The sequence below is a fragment of the Takifugu flavidus genome, chromosome 16 (genome assembly GCF_003711565.1).
Source record: "Takifugu flavidus isolate HTHZ2018 chromosome 16, ASM371156v2, whole genome shotgun sequence".
NCBI lineage: Eukaryota > Metazoa > Chordata > Actinopteri > Tetraodontiformes > Tetraodontidae > Takifugu > Takifugu flavidus.
Genome location: NC_079535.1, coordinates 4,001,196 through 4,021,424, shown reverse-complemented (window position 1 = coordinate 4,021,424; position 20,229 = coordinate 4,001,196). Strand labels below are relative to the sequence as shown.

The following is a 20,229-nucleotide window of genomic DNA, read 5'->3' as shown; positions in this document are numbered from 1 at the left end:
ATAAGCTTGGGTAAAAATAGCTGATGATATGTATGAATGCTACATAGATTAGCTTTTCTTAGTTTTGATATTTTTGTGCCCGTATTTTATAAAGGTAGACAAAAAGGACAGTATAAAAGGTCAACTGTTAATAAATGAGGCTATAACTGGGCCACAATGATGATGCTTTTTGATGACCCTGAAGTTCTTTGTGTCATTATTTGGAATATAAATTATTTATTCAGTAAAAGTTCTATTTTTATAGACTCACCATGGCTATGAGAAAGGGCGTTACACAAACCCTCCAAAAGCATCTTCCGGGTCATTCATGGATTTAATGTAGATTAGTTTCAGTGAGTAAATGATTCCATACAGAAAACTGCTCGCCTAAATTTTTGTCTGAGCTCTGGAAAGTCATCCACACAGGCCGACTGTCTCAGGCCACAGTAGCTTGGGTCTGAGTTGAACACAACAACGGTTTGTTTCTGTAGATGTAAAGAAAAGCGCAGCGTATAATTAGACCCTGTGAACACGGGTGGTGCCACAGTGGAAAAACACATCATACACTCCCAGATCTCCTCCTGTTTTGAGTGCTTGTTACGTCTTTTAAGAGTCAAACTTTGATTTTTAAGACCATGTTCTAATTTTCTAATTGGTGCACAGTGGGTGATGCGTTTCTGATGGCTAAATATGGAATCAGGCTGTAAGTGCCTTTCTTCTTTCTTCTGGGCTTCAGCTGGTGCGGCTCCCTTCCTGCTGGAAAGAAATCCAGCACACGTCGTCTTGATGCCTTCTGCCATTCCTCTCATTCCTTTTCTTATTTCAGACTATGGCAGCCCTCCCCCCCCCCCGCGCCAGCCAGTCTTTTCACCAACTGCCAGGGCGCCCCTCTCAGGCTCCACCATCTCTGTCTGAAGATGGAGATGCATTTTGGTGGTTCACCAGCTGTTTGACAGGAAAATCAGCTGCCTATGTCTGGCGGCTCCTGGCGATGTTGGCAAATGGACTTGCGGTGGAGAGAAGATGCTTGGCGGCAAGATTCCCGTGCAAGGTGGGGCCTGCAAAGAATCTGCGAGTGTTAGCATGTGTTATGTGTAGTGCTCTTTGTTACTAGAATGCTACCATGGCAACAGTCTGGGTTCACCTGTGACCTATCTTACATCCAACATCAATAACTGAATGACAACTGAAGAGTTATCTGCCTGACCCTTGTCCCTCCTTCATTACCGAGGACCAGAGCGCCTGTGCGAGTACTGCCCCCTGCTGGCCGGAATACATCAGCGTGCCTAGGGGCAAAGACACGCGTTGACAGTTATTTTTAATCTGCTTGAGTTAATCGTCACAATAAAATGTCACAATAAAATGAATTTAAAATAAAGTAATTTAGGCCAAACACCACACGTGCACACGTTTATATTGCCCTCTAAAATCACAACTATATTATTTTCTGCTTTATTTGTAGTTCACTTTTGGCTGTTTACAATGTTTAAGACTGACAATGGAGCAATTTTCAAGGTTTGACCTTAGAGGTGATCACGTGACTGGCGTTTCCTTTGTCTCGGCGTCCTCCGCGTCAAAAGCGAGGCCACACTGCCCCCTGTCGTCTGATGCTAAACATTACAAGCTGTCAGACATCTGCTTTTCTGAGCAGGTTTTCACAAAAAAGTCTTTTGTTTACATTACAGCCCTTTAAAAACATATGAGCATTGCAATATATATTAATTATAGAATCAAAATAGTTTACTCCCCAATATTTGAAAAACAATGGTTCAGTTATTTTTGAAGCTGCCCCAGAAACATGAAAAATGTTCCTGTTATAGGCCATTTGGTAACCTGGACATCTCTTTGTTGCAATTCCTGCTTCATGTGAGGAAAGAAACAGGGTGGGAGATGTGGGAGAATTGCAGGAGGTGGGGATGCAGGCTGTCAGAGGTCATCCTCTGGGACCGCAACCAAGCCGAGGGGAGGTTCTGCATTCGTTGTGCTGCAGCCAATCTATCTTCAGATGCATCAGGGAGAACACCTGCACTCGCTGTCCCGAGCACAGCAACATCTGGAGGAAGAACGCGGATCTTAAAAGAACATCTGCGCGGCAACAAGCAGCCGCGCTGTCAAAAAAGTTCCCCAAACACAAGGCAACACTGCTGATGTGACATCTTTTAAGTTGAGCACTAGTTTCCGTTTGTTTCCCTCTCATTTTGTGAAAGTCTGTGTTATTTTAAAATGTCTTCAGCAATTTAAGGCCTGCATCCGAAACAGGCTGTAAGAACGGAGCCGAAAACGTAAAGCAACATTCAGCCGTTGCCCTCGGGACACAATGAAGGAGCCCTCCAATGCAGCACAGAGCCAGCATTAAGTCTGCACATCGAGCAGTAGAGCGTTCTGTGCGCTACGCACACACCATTGGCTTAAAGCGGCCATGTGACTGCAGACTGTAGTCCCCTGTGTGAGGAAACCGTAATTGAGGCTTCCATATGGTATAGATCAGATGTAGCCTTCACCACAGCATTCCTACAGTACAGAGGCACCCAGACGACTCCAGTGTCCCTCGTACAGCAGCAGCGCGCTCCCCTTTGCCAGGCTGTACATTATTTTATTATACCCAAGGAGAGCCTTTCTGGTTTGAGGTTTAACAGGAAAACAGTGAAATCTTTGTTGCAACACAAAACTCCCATTATTCCACAAAAAGGTCGTGCCAGGTTACAGAATGCCGCTTTGTATTTGCTCACAGGTCCATAGTTTTAACTAAGAAGGTGATGCAATAAGCTTGATGGCCTTCCACCTCGCTGTCATACCGCCAAAATGCCCAGGTTTCCCATAATAATGGTCAATCTGGTACCTCCTGCTCTCCCCTTGCATGCTGTGCAGCTATCGGGCATGCATCGTAATGTATAAATAAACACGATGACATTACACCACTACGATGCAGATATGTCAACACAGAATCTGGTTCTGGCTGAGCATATTTACTAGACGCATGCAGCCTTTACTACATGGGTGGAAAAGTAGTGTGAGTTTGACCAGGTGCCATTTCTCTTTCTTTTATTCTCTTTTCAAAGTTAGCTGCTACTCAAACAGGGGCTAGCCGTGGCTGAAGAAAGTGTTCTTAAATTAATGAAATGTTAGCCTCTCTTTGCAACAATAGCTCCACGGGGTGTCCACCTGGCCTGACTAAATCGACCCTAAATCGAATTCAGAGTCATCTCAAGACTTTTGCTGCTGAAAGAAGTTCAGATTGTTGTTAAGTTAGCTTCAGAAGGCGCCTGGCAACGCAGGCAGCCTTTCCTGCTTCAATTGTTGAATAAAAAGAGCCGCTGAGCGGAAAAATAATATAAAAAAGAACCAGCGAGTAATTACTCGGGGGAGTAACGTTACTTTAGTAACGTAACCGTGTAACGTCGGGTTCTGGCGAGCTCGCGACGTCGCGCGAGAGAAAAGCTGTGGCGCAGTTATTTAGCTGCGTTTCTGCCAGGAGCTAACGGCTAAAGCTACCGAATAAAGCGTCAAATTGTCCCCCTTTTCAACCGTACTTGTCCCCCCAAAATACCGCCGGACGTGCGGTTCGGAAATAAGGCGCACTGTCTCTTTAAGGCTCATCGGCTGGTCTGTTTCGTATCGATCGATCCACCATTTTCCAACACACAGCGGCGGCAGTGCTGTTACAGCTCCGTTGGCGAGAGAGCGAAGAGAGCCACCCCTCTACCTGGAGAGGAAGCCAGGGACCGGGGGCAGTCATGGCAGCGAACATGTACCGGGTTGGAGGTAAGGTGGAGGGGAGTAACGCCGCAGAACCTCCGTGGAAGTCTTTATACGGTGGACTCGCTGCGCTGAGCCGCTGGGCTTTTTTCTCCCTTTTCTTTAAAATGTATTTCCAAAGCGTGGTTGGTGTCCTTCCTTCCATAATTCCCTAAAGCTAAAGAGCCTTGTGCTACACAAATGATGGTGAGGAGGAGGAGGAAGAGGAGGATGAAGAGCGGTCCGCGTACACGATCGCTTTTCCTGGCTCTTTCGGTTGTTGGAACTTGTGTTTCCATCCCAAAACTACTCACAATCACGCAGCTGCATCCGAAGCCATCGTGCACGGCGTCCCTGTGCGTTTTAATGGCGATCATATAGCAAAAGTTTCCAGGTACTTTTCCCACCCGGATCAGCTGTGGGGAGAGTTGCTCGGTGCTCCGTGCACGCTTGTGTGTGTGTGATAAAAGCGTCACCAAGATGATGCTTTTATTGAAAAAGTTGGGGGGAAGAGCCGAGTCGAGTTATAGGTAGTTAAAGATGCTCCTTCATCAGAGGCTGTGCACCATTCCCACCTGAATTCCCTTCAGTGCTGATATTCCTGGAGTTCCTGTCACACACCAGTTTAGCTGAGGGCGGTGGGAGAGGGATCAAACTGGGCCACTGGGTGTCAACGATCTATCGATGGAGAGGAGGAAGCAAGACAGGCCGTGTGGCCAAGTTCACCTGCAGGAATAGCATCATTATTGGATCATTTCAGGCTGCACGGCTGCCCTTCATGGGCCCACGTTCAGACGGTAACGTCAGGGTAAAAAGCTCAGATGGACGCTGACTTTAATCTTTGACTCTTTAGATGGGTTCGGTGACGTTACCTAGCAGCTATTTTAATGTTCTTTAAGTCTGCGTCTTCCTGCACCGTGATGCAAAACTTTAACTGGCAAAGCCGGAAAAGTCCCATAATGCATCGCTGCCGGTCCGTCCGGCCTGTATATTTAGCGTAAATTAAGCTAAATAAATGTAAACTTTGCTACCTGTGCAGGTGCTTGTCACCAGTGTAACACTGTTGCTGCTCTTAATGCGTCCCGTTTTTGTCCGTATGCCACCTTATTGGGATCGTACCGTTCTGGTTAAGGCTTCAAGCCGTTGTTGAGTGATGAGACTTTGACTCGTAGGCAGCAAAAACATCACTACTGTTGTTACAAAGTGGATGTATGAACATCCACGCCATGCCAAGCACGCACATAGTTCGCTTTTTTAACTCATCCAAGGGCTGAAATTGTAGAAATCCCTTAGCTCCTGTATGTTGTTTCGTCCTCTAAACTAAAGGAATCACCCGGATAACATTTCTGATATTTACAGCTGTCTTTCTTTTCACGTCGAGGCAGTTCAGAAGGAAAATGAGCATTCTAATCGACTTCACATCAGAACAAAGCAAAGCTCTTTAAAGGTGGCGAGACAATGCCGCATCGTCTTAGAAAAGCAGTCACTTCCCTTGTGAATAAGCGGTGGACAAAGCTGTCTCCACGGGCCCCGATGTCTTTGTTTAACCGGCGCAGGCCACACGCCACTCTTCCCCTGCCTCCGCTGAAGCACATGGGCCGTACGGGACAGGAAGCTACAGGGAGTCCCGTTGGCTCGATGCTGGACGTGAAGAGAGGGTGGCGTTAAGAGAATTTGCCTTTGATCACGATGAAGATGCCGTGCTTTTGGTCGGAACCCTCGACCCGCTAACGTCAGTGTCCACATTTCTCTTGGCAGCTAGCTAGGATGTATTGTAGTGTTTACAAATAGACCAGTGTGCCCACTCTTTATTTAGCTGGTGGCTGCTGCTAATTTCCCACGCTGCCGCCTCTCACCGGTTCCTTGCCGCCATCTAAGCGTCTTTATGTCGTCCTTCAAGGCCAAAGCAGCGCGGAAAAGTTCTGCAGCGGCGGCAGAGATGGGAGACTGAGGCCACAGTTTATTTTAGATGGTAACGTGTCACTGCTTGTCTCCATGGCTGACAGTTATAGAGCGGATAGGGTTTCTTTTCTTTTACCTGCTCGCTGTCCCGAGGCCAGCGGAAACGCCACGGCGTCTGGAAACAGCGCGGATGGCTGCCTGTCGGCGGTGCGTGCAGCTGTGCCGGGCTCCATCAGGACACCTGTAGGTGAGATCTGATGGGGTCTGCCATTACCATAGTAACCTGTGGCCGTACACCCCTTCTCAATTCACCTATGAGAATGCTAAAAATACACGTGTCTTTGTTTATTACAGAATTAGCCACCCAAAGCGTACGGTCTTCATTTGTTACTCATAAGACTTAAAACTCGGGCAAAGTTTGCGGCGCTGGTTTGTGTGCGTACGTCTCTCCATCGGTGTCTGAATCTCATGTCGGTTTCTCTTTGGCCTGGTTTGAATCAGCCCAGCCGACTTTCTCTTTTTTGGGCCCGGTAACGCGCCTGGATTGGCTTACGCAGAATTCAACTGCACTGTGACATCACATGAGCCCGTCTATTGGCTGACACCAGGAATGGAGGCTGGAGAATCGGATATGGGCGTATGGACGTGGAGAGGGCTGATGGGAAATGGGGAGAGTGAGTGACGCTGCTCAGCACTTGGTGCCTTCAGGCCCTTTCTCTCTTTTCTCATGCTCTCATTTTGAGTTCCTCTCCAGCTTGCCATCGACCATGATTCAGCTCCTCGTACGGTGGAGACGCCAACCCTCAGCCTTCACCTCTGTGACCCATATTTGCTTTTTCTTTCCGCTCGCTGTGTAATCCCAAGCGGAGGAAAAGGCACCTTCATTAAATACGTCATCCCTGATTTGAACGCTTGAACTTTCCACACAGTTCCACACCCAAGCTGCACCAGGACAGTGGGGCTGCATCACTTTAAAAGTTCTCATGGTGTATTTTGGGTGTCCTTAACCGAGAGGATGAAATTATCATTGTGTGATATGGCTGGTGCAGCTTCTGTGTTTATTTGTGAGCTGGCTCAGCAGCACCCAAAGATGGAAGACTCAAACGCTTTTTGTGGGTGGATTTTTGGTTTTTGTTGTTGATTTTTGGCAGTCATTCACACGAGGTAGCGCCACGATGAGAGCAGGCTGTACGTGTTGGACAAAGGAGGCTCTGGACATGTAATGGAAGCCGGTGCACGTTGCAAGGGGCCATCATTTGCCCCTTGGGTCAAGAAGATGCAGGGGGGGGGTAGGCTTTCTCGGTAAAGGAAGGGTAGCTCCGCCTCCAGGCAACCTTCCAACTGTGGGGTATAATCTGACAGCACTCAGCCAAGACTCATGCAGCGCTTAGACCAGGCACCCTACCAAGACGGGGGCCTGCGGGGACATCCTGGTGAGAGCTAAGCCTCCAATGGGCCTGGAGCGGTGCCAGGAACCACATACACACTGGAGTGCATGGTAGAATCAAACATGCCTGGTAAAGCTGCAGTCTCTCATACACACCCACACAAATGCAAACACACAGCACATGGGGGGAGACAAAGGAGACACAGGGCTACAACCTGAACAGAGAGCCAGGTGGATTTAGTGTGTGTGTGTGTGTGTGTGTGTGTGTGTGTGTGTGTGTGTGTGTGTGTGTGTGTGTGTGTGTGTGTGTGTGTGTGTGTGTGTGTGTGTGTCACTCTCTACCGCTGCATCTCCTTGTATATAATGAATCACTTAAACATGTGGTATATGTTCATGAGTGTCGATGTTGTATCACGGTCCAAGTGGAACTCGGCCCTCCACATCCCGGTGACCTCTGACATTTCTCTTCTCTCCTTCCTCCTCCTCGTTCCTTTCCCCCCTCGTCCTCCTCGCTGTCCTTCTGCAGATTATGTTTATTTTGAGAACTCATCCAGCAACCCACTGCTGATCAGGAGGATAGAGGAGTTGAACAAGGTGAGTGTGTGCATGTTGGCTTTAAGCATGGAGCGGCTTCTCTTCTGACTGCTCCTGTCAGTCTCTGCTCCTCGGGGAGCTTTGTGTTTATCTTCATTAAGGTAGGAGACGGCGCGGAGGAGATCACCGTCGGGAGGGTTTGGGACGACCGACTGGGACAAAAACTCTGATTCATTGTATTTAGTTGTTTAACCTGCAAGATGTTGCAGATTCATCCCCACTAAACAAGTGTTTCGGAAGTGTTGATTTTTGGGCCAGAGCCAACACACATTGGGATGTTTTGGTCGAACGGACGTGAATTATGTCCTGCGGGTTTAAATTACACCTCCCAACAAAAACACGCCGTTGACCTTTTAGCCATTAAATCCACGTAATTATGATGTAACAGAAAGACACGCGTTATATTGTGTAACGTGCCAATGACTCGGAAGGTAAATGTTGACAACAGGTCAGTCTGAGCTTTTAAGGGGAACCTCTCAGGAGAAACCGTCTGAAATCAACCGCATCGTTAATCTCAGTTCATCTGTTGGTCCTCAGGTTTGTTTCCTGTTCCATGTTGAACAGCAGAGCTAAAACTAAACGGAGCCCTTTGCTTTGCATTCATTCAACACTTTATCCCCATCTCTCCACTCTGGCGCGCACATTTCTGCTTCTTCACTGGTCAGTGATGTGTAACACTATAAAGTGCTGCAGCTCATCAATACAACAGTTTATAGTCTATTATTCCATTGTCCTTCACTGTAAGCAGTGAAAAGGTTCCAATCAATTGGTAAATAAGCCCTATTGACTGCTAATCTTGGGCGGTGCCATCCTTCTCTTCAAGTGCCGGGCTCCATGAGACTACGTTTGCTTGTTTTAAAACAATGTTGTATCAACACACAGTTGAGGAAGCGCACACTAACGTGACCCTGAACGCACCGCGCTTCTCAGTTTCGGAGACCGGTCGGAGTCTTGCGCTGCGTCTTCGGCTATTAAGAAGTAGCCTCATTTCTGCTCCTTTCATCTCCGGATCTGCGGGTCTACGTACGTGCACGCCAACGTGCGAGTATGCCGTGCGCAGCACCACTTGTTGCCGTGGTAACGCCAATTGTCTCTGGTTTGCAGACAGCCAATGGGAACGTGGAGGCCAAAGTGGTGTGTTTTTACCGGCGCAGGGACATCCCCGGCACACTCATCGCCCTGGCAGACAAACATGCAAGTAAGTGGCCGACCGCAACCCTGCTGTCAGAAAACATGGCAGCAGAGATTTGAATCCATTCCTTTTGCCCCCCCCTCTACACTCCTCTTGCATCTGGTAGATGTATAAGTGCCCCGAACTGCAAAGAAACCCTCTTTTTATTTTCTGAGAAGATGGGATGGAGTTTTGCAGCGTTGCAGCCAGTACCCGGCCCAGACTCCAGCTTTGCCTCTGCTCGACCTGAATGCAACAGTGTCATTTATCAAGTGGCGGCTGTGGCTGTTCTCTTGTGTTTACACACTCGTGTTACGTCTGACTTTGCCAAGAGACTAAAATGTGTCACACAGTATCGGGAATAGTTGGAATACTTATGAATGGGGGAGCAGTCAGGGTCAGTGTTAATAGTTATTGATTATCCAGAGAGACTGCGAGCGGTAGACAACCAAGTCACTTGAGGCTGAAGGGTGCTTCAGAATTGCCCGAACGCAAAGGTCACCTCCACAGTAGTCACCTGGAAATGTTGCCTTCAGGGCCTCGCTCCAGAATACCACAACTGATAGAGTGACTGCAGTTTACTGATAAAACTAGTCTCTGGGTAGCTACGGTTAGCCTGTTGCACTCAAAGGTAAGGCCTCGTTATGTTAGAAACATGCTAAAGGCTTCTCCAGTGTGCAACACTCTCTGTAACCTTCTGCCGGTTTATGTGTATGTGTGAGGTCTGAGCGTGTCTGAACCAGACAGCATCAGTTTATTGTTATTGATTCCTCCTTTTTCTCGTGCTCTGCATTTAATTCAGTCCGAGCTTTTGGTGTATTTAGCAAGACGGTGAAGGAAGTTGGCTCAAGCCTCGCAGCTGAGCATTAGCTCTGGGTTCATATAGCTGTTGCTAGCATACGAACGCCTGTTAGCTGTGCTTGCCAGCTTCACTTTGGGTAAGGGGCGCTCAGACGTTCACAGGAATGCATGGCAGGGCAGACTGTGCACCATATGGGTGTGGGCCGTATCCTGCCTGTGTTTCTGTGGCTGAAGCTCAGCGTGGCTGTGTGCGTGTGTGCCTGTGTCAAAGTGACTGTGCGACTGAGTGGTCATGTGTCCTCATAAATGCATCCTGGACTTCCACCACTGAGTCCTGCTGCCCGAATCGCCGAAAGGCCCCATTTAATTCAGTCTCAACGTGGGCCATTGGAGAATGGCGGCCGAGCGTGTGTTCCTGTGCATGTGAACCTTCATGTGTGTGCGCTGTGAGTCATTGATCAAATATTTTGCTTGCAGAAATCTTGAGCACACCCTCGGCGGGGCCTCCGAACCCTGCGTTAGGCCCTCCTCTGTGAGGAAAGCAGCCTCCTGAGTGGTCGGCATCTATAGCGGACTTGGCGTCTCACGGCCCTGCCTCCCCCCCTTCAGGCGTTTGAATTTTCCATGACTCAATTCCTTTTCTGCTTCAGAGATGCCTTATTTAACTACCGCTAACATGACAACACAACTGATGAAGGCAGATCAGTGCGCGAGTGAAGTAACTATAGTGTTGCTGCTAGCTTCTCTTTACGTTGACACCATCTCCTCACCTTTGTGTTGCTGCTTCCTTTTCCCTTTTCACCTGTCTGTTTTTGGCTTAAACGATGAGGCATTATGTGACTGGGCATCTTATAATGTCTTGTTAGCCATAATGATAACCAGCAACAGCCCCTTTCCTGATGTTGGAACTGTCTTCTTTCTGTCAGGCCAACTGCACTGACTGGATTCAATTTACCAGCTTCCACCTGCACTAAAGATCATTATTATTATTATTATTATTATTATTATTAATGTTGCTGCTGTTTCAACAGAACAGATGTCTTTTTCTGCTGAACCCCTACATTAGAACATGAACTCCAGGTGAAAACAAAGACATCATCGGAATGGCTTCATTTATTATGGGAGTCAGGGCAGGGCTGTATCAACCAAATCCTTATCTCGGTATCGATTGGGCCCGAGCAGCGTGGAGACCGCAGGTTTGCAGTGTAAAAGTGGATTGATGGCTTGGAATTTTTCTACGCTGCAAACAAAAACGCACATGAAGCACAAGTGTTAGATTCATGCTTAAATGCAGATATAATTGAATTCAGTGTTTCCACTTAATATATTATACATGTATTCAGATTATTTTCATCACAGATCACTGGAAGAACTAAAGGAACTAACTCAACCTGACCCCTGACCCCTGACCCTACCTCCTAGAGTTGTAGTCAGTCTGTCAGAGTAATAACAGTCTGCTTCTCTCTCATCAACCCCAGCCCCACTTCTGGGTCTGCTTCCCCTCCCATCGCAGATTCTCATCCCTGTAAGGGGACCCATTCATCAATAATTGATAATTGGCTGGGACAGGTGAGATGGAGAGGCAATTTGTAGAGAGTCCGGGGGTAGGTGCACTGCCAGGAGATTGGCTCAGAGGAGAGGAGAGGAGCAGAGAGGGACTGGGGTTGGGAAGTTGAGTTGCTATTTGAGGACACACAGCCAGGGGCCAGTTGGAAGAGCCAGCCAAGTGATCAACCACTACATAATCCTGCGTGTGTGTGTGTGTGTGTGTGTGTGTGTGTTGTGTGTGTGTGTGGTGTGTGTGTGTGTGTGTGTGTGTGTGTGTGTGTGTGTGTGTGTGTTCGAACACTCACACCCACACACTGAGAATCGACTCATAAGTGAAGTCAATTTTATTTATATAACCCAAAACCACAAATCACATTTTTGCCTCCAAGGCTTCGTCAATCTGTACAAGATAACGCACTCCCACCACTACACACACACACACACACACACACACACACACACACACACAAATGGTAGAATAATAAATATTCCCATCTACTACGTGTTAAATACACTGAACTAGTTCAAGAATAGACACAATAAGGATACATTGCTTGTTTCTGAAGTGGCTGAACACCATAACACTGCTAATGAGTTCTTTTGTTCCTCGTTTCTGTAACATGAAGAGGAAACCAAACACTCTAAATGGCTGCTTGAGCATCAGGCTCCGTGATTTCAAGGTTGGCTGACGTTTTGGAGACAGATTAAGGTAATAATAGTAATCAGCATTTGCAGAGTTACTACACGCAGTCTGCAAAAAAAAAAAAAAAAGCAGACAAAGACACAATTAAGTGCTAATGTGCGAGGGGAGCGTGGTGTTTACCGCCGTCTCTCACCCATGTTTAACCAGAACCAGTTGACTTTCTTTAAATTCCTTTTTTCGTGTTGCTCTCTCGTTGCAGACGCTCCCGCTCGGTCTCTCTCCTCCAAAAATAACCCTCCTGTTAAAATTCACGCACAGCCTGAAAGTTTGCTCTTTCGTATTTATTTACCTGCTGAAATCCTATTGTGCGCCTTTTAACAAATAGAAAAACTGTTTGCATTTAAATTTCATTCGATTAGTTGTGCTTTTGTAGCGATTCCAGGCTGGTTAAACGGGAGCAGAACCAATGTGTGTAATGCTGAAATGTTACCATATATGTCTGATATATGAAGTCTTATTGCTGAGCTGTAATTTTGGGATGTGTGTGTTTATCGGTGCTGCTGATATTGTGTCTGCTGGGTGCTGACTGAGGGAGGACTTATTGATTTTTGGCCACACGTGCCTCCTCCTGCAAATCCCCTGATTGCTTTTGTTCTGCTCCCCGTCTCCCTCTCCCCTGTCTCGCTCCCTCTAATGAAACTCCAAATGAACCGGCCGCCTCCTTCCTGTCTTTCTCTGCTCGCTCCGCGGCCTGCGTCGTCTCTCCGCTCGTGTCTCCAGCTTTCCCTCCGCATGTCTTTGTCTGTCCTCCTCCCGCTCTGCCAGCTGATTTCTCTATTCACCCCCTCCTCCATTCTGTCTCACTGTTCTTAAGCCTTTCTTCTTCTCATGCTTCTGTCGTACTTTTGTCACTCTTCTCGCCTGTCTGGTCTCTCAGGAGCTGTTCTTGGCTTCCACCTTCATTCTTTTGTGTTCACGTTCTTCTTTCTTTCACATACATGGAAGGTAGGGATGTCGCTAACCTGTGGTCGATGAGTCCAGAGGTCCTTTTGGGTTTTTCATCACTCCTTCAACGTTTTAGGACCGTTTGAAGAAAGTTCAAATCTCTGCTGGGTTGTGTTTTTCCATTTTTAATCACTGTTGCAGTTTACTTTTGCCCTGAAGTAGCTCATGTGATTCTGACCATCAAGATTCATTTCTGTGATTTTTATTTTTTCCATTTTTTTGAAAGAACCTACAGCCAACTTTAATTCCTAATGAAATCAGATCTTCTTCTTTTGGGGTAGATTTTTTTGGGGCTTTTTTTTAATAATCCCATGTTCTCATATGTACTTCATATCTCTAAGACAGCTCTTGCTTCCTGCTAACCTGCATGCATGCTAGTCTCACGCTGACTTATGTCTCTAGATGTGACTCTCTCCACAGGGAGCTCACTGTTCGGACTCATCAAGTGTTCTTTAGATCTGCTCATCGTGCACTGCAGACCGCAGCAGCTGCGTGTGCATTCAGTTTTCTTCCTACTTTCCCCGTGGACATCATTGTTCTGCCTCATCTGATGCATGCATGTCCCACCCTCCCTATGTTAACCTTTAGGAGAGCTGGAGGAGGAGATGGAGAATCCGGAGATGGTGAACCTCCCTGAGAAACAGAAGCACCAGCTCAGGCACCGAGAGCTCTTCCTGTCGCGCCAGCTGGAGTCTTTACCTGCCACACACATCAGGTTTGTGTCTCTACCATCATTTCTGGGTGTTACCTCCATCTCTGGATGTCTGAGCTCACAGTTTAGGGATTATTCTGTCTTCCTGCAGGGGGAAGTGCTGCGTGACGCTGCTGAACGAGACAGAAGCGCTGAAGTCGTACCTGGACAGAGAAGTAAGTGAAATCGTAGCACACTGTGGCATTTGGTGTGTTTTCAGGATAATCTAAGAAGAGTAGTCTGTGTGAGGGTTTTACAAATTAGGAGATACTTGTTTCCAGATGAATAATTCAGCGTGTTGACCCAGAATGTTCTTTTCACGTACGCTAATGAGGAGACAAGAGACTAGCAGAGGGGGGGAAGTACATGCACGCACACACACAGGCTGATGTGGTTCTGCTCCTCTCTTCCTCTTCCTTTCACTCCGTCCTCTCACGCCTCCCTGCCAACTGCATTTCCCAGGATGCCTTCTTCTACTCGCTGGTATATGACCCGCAGCAAAAGACCCTTCTTGCCGATAAAGGTGAGATCCGCGTCGGGAACAAATTCCAGGCAGACATCACGGATCTCCTTAAAGAAGGTATGTTGCGTGCGTTAAATGACGGAGTTTGTTTGCGTAGTAGTGGATGTTTTTTCGTTGCCTGCAGGGGTATTTGCTCTCCATCAGCCTCTTCACTGACTATTGGCCAATCAAGAACTATTCATCTGAACATGTTTATAATTAAATCACTTAATAACCTTTAAGCAGCTGCATCTGCCCCCAATTACTTTTGCATGTTGTTAATGACATAACAGTGATTGCATGTAATAACTGTGTTTATTCTCTTTCCTCCCAACAGAGATCATGTTTTCTTCTATGAAGTAGTTTTAATGAAAATGTTTAAAACAATTTTGACTTATTTTACATGTTTATTTCCCCTCCAACAGACAGGGAGACATTTTCCAAATCTATGTGCCAGTGTTGTCTTATAATAATTGTTTTAAAATGTGATTATTATTTCTAGAATTAGTGTTCAGCGTTTATTATGTTTATCAGGTGAGAATGAGTCTGAAATTGGAGTTGGGGGTATCGCGGGACATGAGGTTTCTAATTCCAAAAGCGTTAATGAAATTCTGTTCCGAGCGTTCGAAGCTCTGGCGGACCTGCTGTTTTTTTTGGCCAGGCACTTTTACAGCCCTCTCCTTTTCCGACTACTACTGTTTATTAGACACCACACCTGCATATTTTAAACCAACACATGATTTTCTTGACCGCTCGTGCTCACGTCAAACAACTGCATTTTCTTAAAGGTGAAGAAGATGAAAGAGACCTGGAGAAACTGGAGGAGAAAATCTGGGAGCCCTCCAGCTCGCTGTCAGAGAAGCAGATCGACCAGTTCCTGGTAGTAGCTCGGTACGTCAATACAGAAGTGTAGATGGTAGACTGGTAGAATAGAATAGATGGTAGAATAATGGAGAAATCATGCAACAGATCTCTACCACTGACATGCAAAATATGCTAAGTCTATAGGCAGGTTGTGTTACAGTTCCAGGCAGGGAGTGAGGGACCGTTATCTTAGCTGAATGCTAATCTCTGGCAGAATGTTGTCATTTCTATTGCCTGTGTCCCACAGATCAGTCGGTACATTTGCCAGAGCCTTGGACTGCAGCAGTTCTGTCCGACAGCCCAGCCTTCATATGAGTGCCGCCGCAGCCTCCAGAGATATCACCTTGGTGAGATACACACAAAGGCCATAGACAAGGCTGGGATGTGTAGCAGTAATGAAGAAAACGTTGCGTTGTTGCAGGCTGTTTCTGCGCGTCGCTAACAAGCACTTGTAGTTCGGTGCAATTCTATTCTGCCCCAGATCTTGTCTTCATATATTAAACATAGAGCAGAGGGCTTCTGGCTGCACTGTTGCACACACGAGCAATCAGAAACGGCTCAGGGTGACTTGAACTGTAGCAAGCCTGTGAAGCCTGTTTCTGCCTGGCGTTACAGTTTCACGCCATGGACACGCTCCACGCCACTGGCTACGACATGACCCGGGCCATCGCGGCGCTGGTGCCTCAGGGAGGACCTGTTCTCTGCAGGGACGAAATGGAGGAGTGGAGCGCCTCCGAGGCCAACCTGTTTGAGGAGGCGCTGGAGAAGTACGGCAAAGACTTCACCGACATCCAGCAGGACTTTGTGAGTGCAAAACGGTGGAAATAACATGTTGAAAAGAGCATGTTGAGCTGCAGGACACATGAGCCATAATTAACCAACCAGTTTGCATCTTGGTTTGCTGTCTGTAGGCGTTTTACATCCAATGTTGGAGGAAACGGATTGAGAAATTGTTTGAGCTCAGTAAAGAAGTGGCTGCTGGTGTTTACATTCATCTGATGTAAAGTGATCAGCGGGCAGCGCGTCGCGTCCACTGCACATGTGCAACACGGGATTATCCAGAGATGAGCACCAAAGTGTATAATTACTGCGTCTGGGTGCGCAAAACCACAGAATTAAAGTTTTGTTGCAGACATTTGGGCTGCATTTAGACATTTAGTTGATTATATACAAAACAAGTGTGGAGCACAACAGCAGTTTTGGACAGGCAGAGCCCAGGCAGCCTCGAGTGAAAACTGAAAAGCGTTAAAGCTAAAAACAATGAGTATTTATCTGGCAAGAACATTCCACAGAAATATACTCGACAAATGTGACTGAAGCCAGGAGAAAGCTGCCTTTCTGCTGGAGTCTGCTGAGCTGTTCCATGACTGTGGGCATCAGTCTGCCACCTGGTGGCCGCCTGGCGTCGGTGCAGCTGCCTTTGCACCCAGGCTCTCCACTCAGCGCAACACCGTGATGCATGATGGGTGGGGTGTCTGCCTGACAGATCCTTTCACTTCCTAAGGGTGGGGCGTCTGGCTGACACTTTTAAACTGCAACGTGGGAATAAGAGAGGATCTCACTGTGGTCAATCAGTTCATGGGGGACAAAATTCCTGTCATTTTTATTTTAACAAAGATTTAGTAGAGAAAAATAAACGGCTGCTGTTTTGTTCCCTCGTCTTCAGTTACCCTGGAAGTCCCTGACGAGTATTATTGAATATTACTACATGTGGAAGACTACAGACAGATACGTACAGCAGGTGAGCATGTTATTGCATGTCAAATATGTACCAAATCACTTTTTTTCCCACTCTAAAGTCTAAAAAATATACAAATCCTCATTATTTTTCCATGCTCTAAAACTGTTTCTCCTGTTTGTCTCAGAAACGGTTAAAAGCAGCTGAGGCCGAAAGCAAGTTGAAGCAGGTTTACATCCCTAACTAGTGAGTAGATTAATGCCAGATTTAATGTGCTAATGTCATTTCAAGTGTTGGCACTAAACCGGCTGCTTTTTGGTTGAAACACATGCTGTTGCACATCTCGCGCTCCACATGTTAGTATCACTAAGAACATATTAAATCATTTCTAATGGCGCCTTTGTGGTCCTGTTTTGTTTTTCCCCAGTAACAAGCCGAACCCCAACCAGCTGAGTAACAACACAAAACCAGCTCTCCTGAACGGAGCAGCAGGCGCAGCGGGGTCAGGACCCCCAGGCTCAGGGCCGACCCCCGGCCTCGGCAGAGCCTGTGAAAGTTGCTACAGTAAGTTGAGCTGCTTGGGCTTTCAGCAGGTGAATGAAGTATTTTATTGATGACCCTTGTGTGTGTAGCCAGCAGCTCCTACCAGTGGTACTCGTGGGGACCCCCAAACATGCAGTGTCGGCTCTGTGCTTCCTGTTGGACCTACTGGAAAAAGTACGGTGGGCTGAAGATGCCGACCAGACTGGAGGGAGAGAGGCCTGGGCCCAACCGCAACAGCATGGTACATGAATAAACACACGTGTGCATGGAGGGACATTGGAGAATGACTCCGAGAGAGCCCTACACAAATGCTTATATGAGCTGTCTTTATGGATGTAGACAGAACCTCACTGAGAACCTCTGTTAAACCATTAATGCTAATGTCTGAATGTGGCTCTTCAGATCTTCACAGCTTGTTTAATGATCGTGTTGGCTAGAGCTAACTTCAGTGCATTATGCTAACAAGGACAACATAAAAGGTTGTTTTCCCTTTGTCCTCGGCATGTGTTTTGCACTAAGTGTGGTTTTTATGTCACCAGCTGCTTGTTGTTATGCTAATTTGGGCTAACGATGGACACCTGCACCACAGGGAGTCGGTCATTAGCATGCGTTGGTTCACTTTTACCATTTGAGTTCCATTAATTCTCCAATCTCTGCAGCACTGGAGGTTGGACCCTGGTTCAGAGGAGCAAGTTCATGTCTTTATTACACAAGTTAATCATGTGAAAAGGGACTGAAATAAGTTTCCTCATCTAAATGACACACAAGCTGCGAACGTTTGCTGCACAGTCAGGCCTCTTCCTTACATACGTTGATATTTGTGTGTGTGTGTGTGTGTGTGTGTGTGTCCAGAGCCCCCACGGGTTGCCCCTGCGGCACAGCAGCAGTCCCAAGTTTGCTGTGAAGACACGACAGGCGTTTTACCTCCAAACCACGGGTCTCACGCGGATGGCGCGGCGTCTCTGCCAGGACATCATCAGGCCTGGCTACCTGGCCAGGCACCCCTACCTCCCTGTCAACACAGCCGCCATCAAGGCAGAATGTAACTACCCGGCCATCTGTTATACTGAGGTTCTCTTTCCTTCATTTTCCTTAAAAGTTTCCTCCCCATTGGTTCCCGAAGGTGCCCTGAGGTTGCCAGATAGTCCTAAAAAGCCGTCACCAGTGAAACCAGTGAAGCGTAAGCCTCTGGAATCTGTGGTTCGGTATCTAGGTGTGACTGTCTGTCTTCTCCCTTCATTTAATCCTCCATCTCTGTTGATGGCTCCTCTTAACCAGTCGTCTTCTGCCTCCACAGTAGCACATCCGCGTCCAGCCAAACCGGACCCTCCGGTTCGCGGTGGGTCCATTTCTACAGGCAGCCTGACGCCCATAAAGTCCTCCCCCATCCTCAACAACGGCTCTCCCACCATCCTGGGCAAACGCACCTATGAACAGCACAACGGCTTAGATGGTGAGTGACGGGACGCCGGGTTTATTCCCAATTTGGACTCTGGCCAGCACTGGGCCACTCAATTCTGCTGGTATCGGAATAATAAGCTCCAGAGTGTCTCAGCACAGCACACAGAGCTTTTAGAATTTAATATTAGAGAAGAGGACAGAGACTTCTCACCCCGCTCTTGAGAGTTTTGGTGGGGTTCCTTATTTTTTGGGTTACGTCCCACTTTTCCCTCCCCTGGGTGAAATAAGAGTGGGGGAAGAGACAGACTGAGAGATCAAGAGAGAGAGCGGCAGAGATAGACAGAAAGAGGGGACGATGGAAGAGGACAGGATTTGCTTGAGGCTACAGGCCGTGTTGTCATGGTAACAGCGGTGGAGGAGGAGGAGGGCTTGGTGAATGTATCCTGAGGGGAGCGTCTCCAGCGGTCTGAGCCCACCTCAGGCTCAGGCTGGGACAACACCAGCAGGAGATTTGGGTTAAAAAGCAGCCAGACTAGGAGGATTAGGTTAATTTATTTCTTTTAGCTGCTAATCATGACTCTCTCGCCAAAATTATTTAATGTAATCCATTATATCACCACAAAACATCGACCTTATTATTTACTCGATGGCTCAGCTTCTGCTGCTCTTCTGCAGGCACTAAATCCAAATCCCTGACGCCCCAGTGGGACATCATGGCCAAACGGGTGAGCGACGCAGGACGGCCGTCGGTCTCGCTGCAGGACGAGGTGCACGAGCTGGACTGAGCGCTCTGTGGGGGCAGGCTGTTCTACTCCCCTGAGGTTAGGTAAAACAAGACCCGTTGAGCTTCTTTTACCCACAAGAACATGTCTGATTGGCAGCCAGAGGCCCCGCCCCCTACTTGATTTGATTGGTGGCTCAGGCCAGAGAGCATAAATGACCCCTGATGTGACTTCCTGTGACCCCTCGTGTTGCAGAAGAGGGGAGACATGCGATGGAAAACCATTTTCCAATAACCCAGAGTCGAGGGCAGCTGAGGGAAGACGAAAGGGTGCGACGCACTGGCCACCATCCATCAGGCAGAGCGGGTCTGTCAACACTGCTGAAGACCGTTTGATTTATTCTGGTCGATGAAGATGGGCTGACTGTACAGGACCGTGTTTATTACTTACATTTCTCGTTATAACTGTTATTGTAATTATTGTTGTTATCATTTTTTTTCTACCAACTATAGCTCAGCTTATTGTTTGTCGATCAAACGATGGAACTTGTGAAGTTTCATGAAAAATGCTTGCAGAGCCCTGCGGATAAAGGGTGGAAGGATTGTAAAATAAGCCACTCGCATCTTCTCCCTTCTTTGTACTTTTAACCAGTTAAATTCAGCAAGAAGACGCACTTTTGTTCATGACACACCTTAACAACTTCTTTTTTTTTTTTTTTTTTAAATTGCTTTATGGGAAATCTTCTGTTTTGTGAGCCGGCCCGACGCCGTGGGCCTGAGAGGTTTAACTTATTGAGAAAGACTTTGCTGTTTTTTCTACGTTTTTCACAAGTAATGCATCTACACTTAGATACTGCAATTAAAACAAATGTAAAGATAATGGAATTTGTTTCCTTCTGTCAACAACTTCAGACGTTGTACATGCTTTTCATTCCATATTAAATATTTTCCATAATTTGTACCAAAAAAAATCAATATTGCCTTAATAAAGGATTGAAAACACTAACGCGGGACGGCAGAATTTAAATGACTTTGCCTTGCTCTTTATTGAACTATATATATAC

General features: G+C 47.1%; 1 protein-coding gene and 1 long non-coding RNA gene across 6 annotated transcripts; one reads left to right on the top strand and one right to left on the bottom strand.

Moving 5' to 3' along the window:
- Positions 1-294: 294 nt before the first annotated feature.
- On the bottom strand, positions 295-4,158 carry LOC130539967 (uncharacterized). Its single transcript, XR_008954265.1, has 2 exons — positions 4,029-4,158; positions 295-2,032 (listed from the first exon to the last, which is right to left on the bottom strand). It is a non-coding gene; the product is annotated as an uncharacterized LOC130539967 (long non-coding RNA).
- Positions 3,069-20,171, top strand: mta1 (metastasis associated 1). Of its 5 annotated transcripts, none has more exons than XM_057058747.1 (18): positions 3,069-3,741; positions 7,530-7,597; positions 8,702-8,795; positions 13,354-13,480; positions 13,569-13,632; positions 13,919-14,036; positions 14,747-14,849; positions 15,070-15,169; positions 15,438-15,626; positions 16,489-16,563; positions 16,688-16,746; positions 16,928-17,064; positions 17,133-17,284; positions 17,896-18,085; positions 18,167-18,256; positions 18,341-18,496; positions 19,120-19,265; positions 19,422-20,171. In XM_057058747.1, the coding sequence occupies exons 1-17, from the start codon at positions 3,714-3,716 to the stop codon at positions 19,227-19,229; spliced, it is 1,860 nt and encodes a 619-aa protein (XP_056914727.1). In that variant the 5' UTR covers positions 3,069-3,713; the 3' UTR covers positions 19,230-19,265; positions 19,422-20,171. The 5 variants fall into 5 exon arrangements, with proteins under 5 accessions (XP_056914727.1, XP_056914728.1, XP_056914726.1 ...); XM_057058746.1 differs by having other exon boundaries at positions 3,071-3,741; positions 19,120-19,270; XM_057058749.1 differs by lacking the exon at positions 3,069-3,741 and adding an exon at positions 6,887-7,133 and having other exon boundaries at positions 19,120-19,270.
- Positions 20,172-20,229: the final 58 nt, after the last annotated feature.

What these genes read in the sequence shown, in the direction of transcription:
- mta1 (XM_057058747.1), top strand. Translation starts at nt 3,714, where the DNA reads ATGGCAGCGAACATGTACCGGGTTGGAG. An exon ending in AGTCGTACCTGGACAGAGAA is followed by an intron (nt 13,633 to 13,918) that starts GTAAGTGAAATC and finishes TGCATTTCCCAG; the next exon opens with GATGCCTTCTTCTACTCGCT. An exon ending in CACGGATCTCCTTAAAGAAG is followed by an intron (nt 14,037 to 14,746) that starts GTATGTTGCGTG and finishes ATTTTCTTAAAG; the next exon opens with GTGAAGAAGATGAAAGAGAC.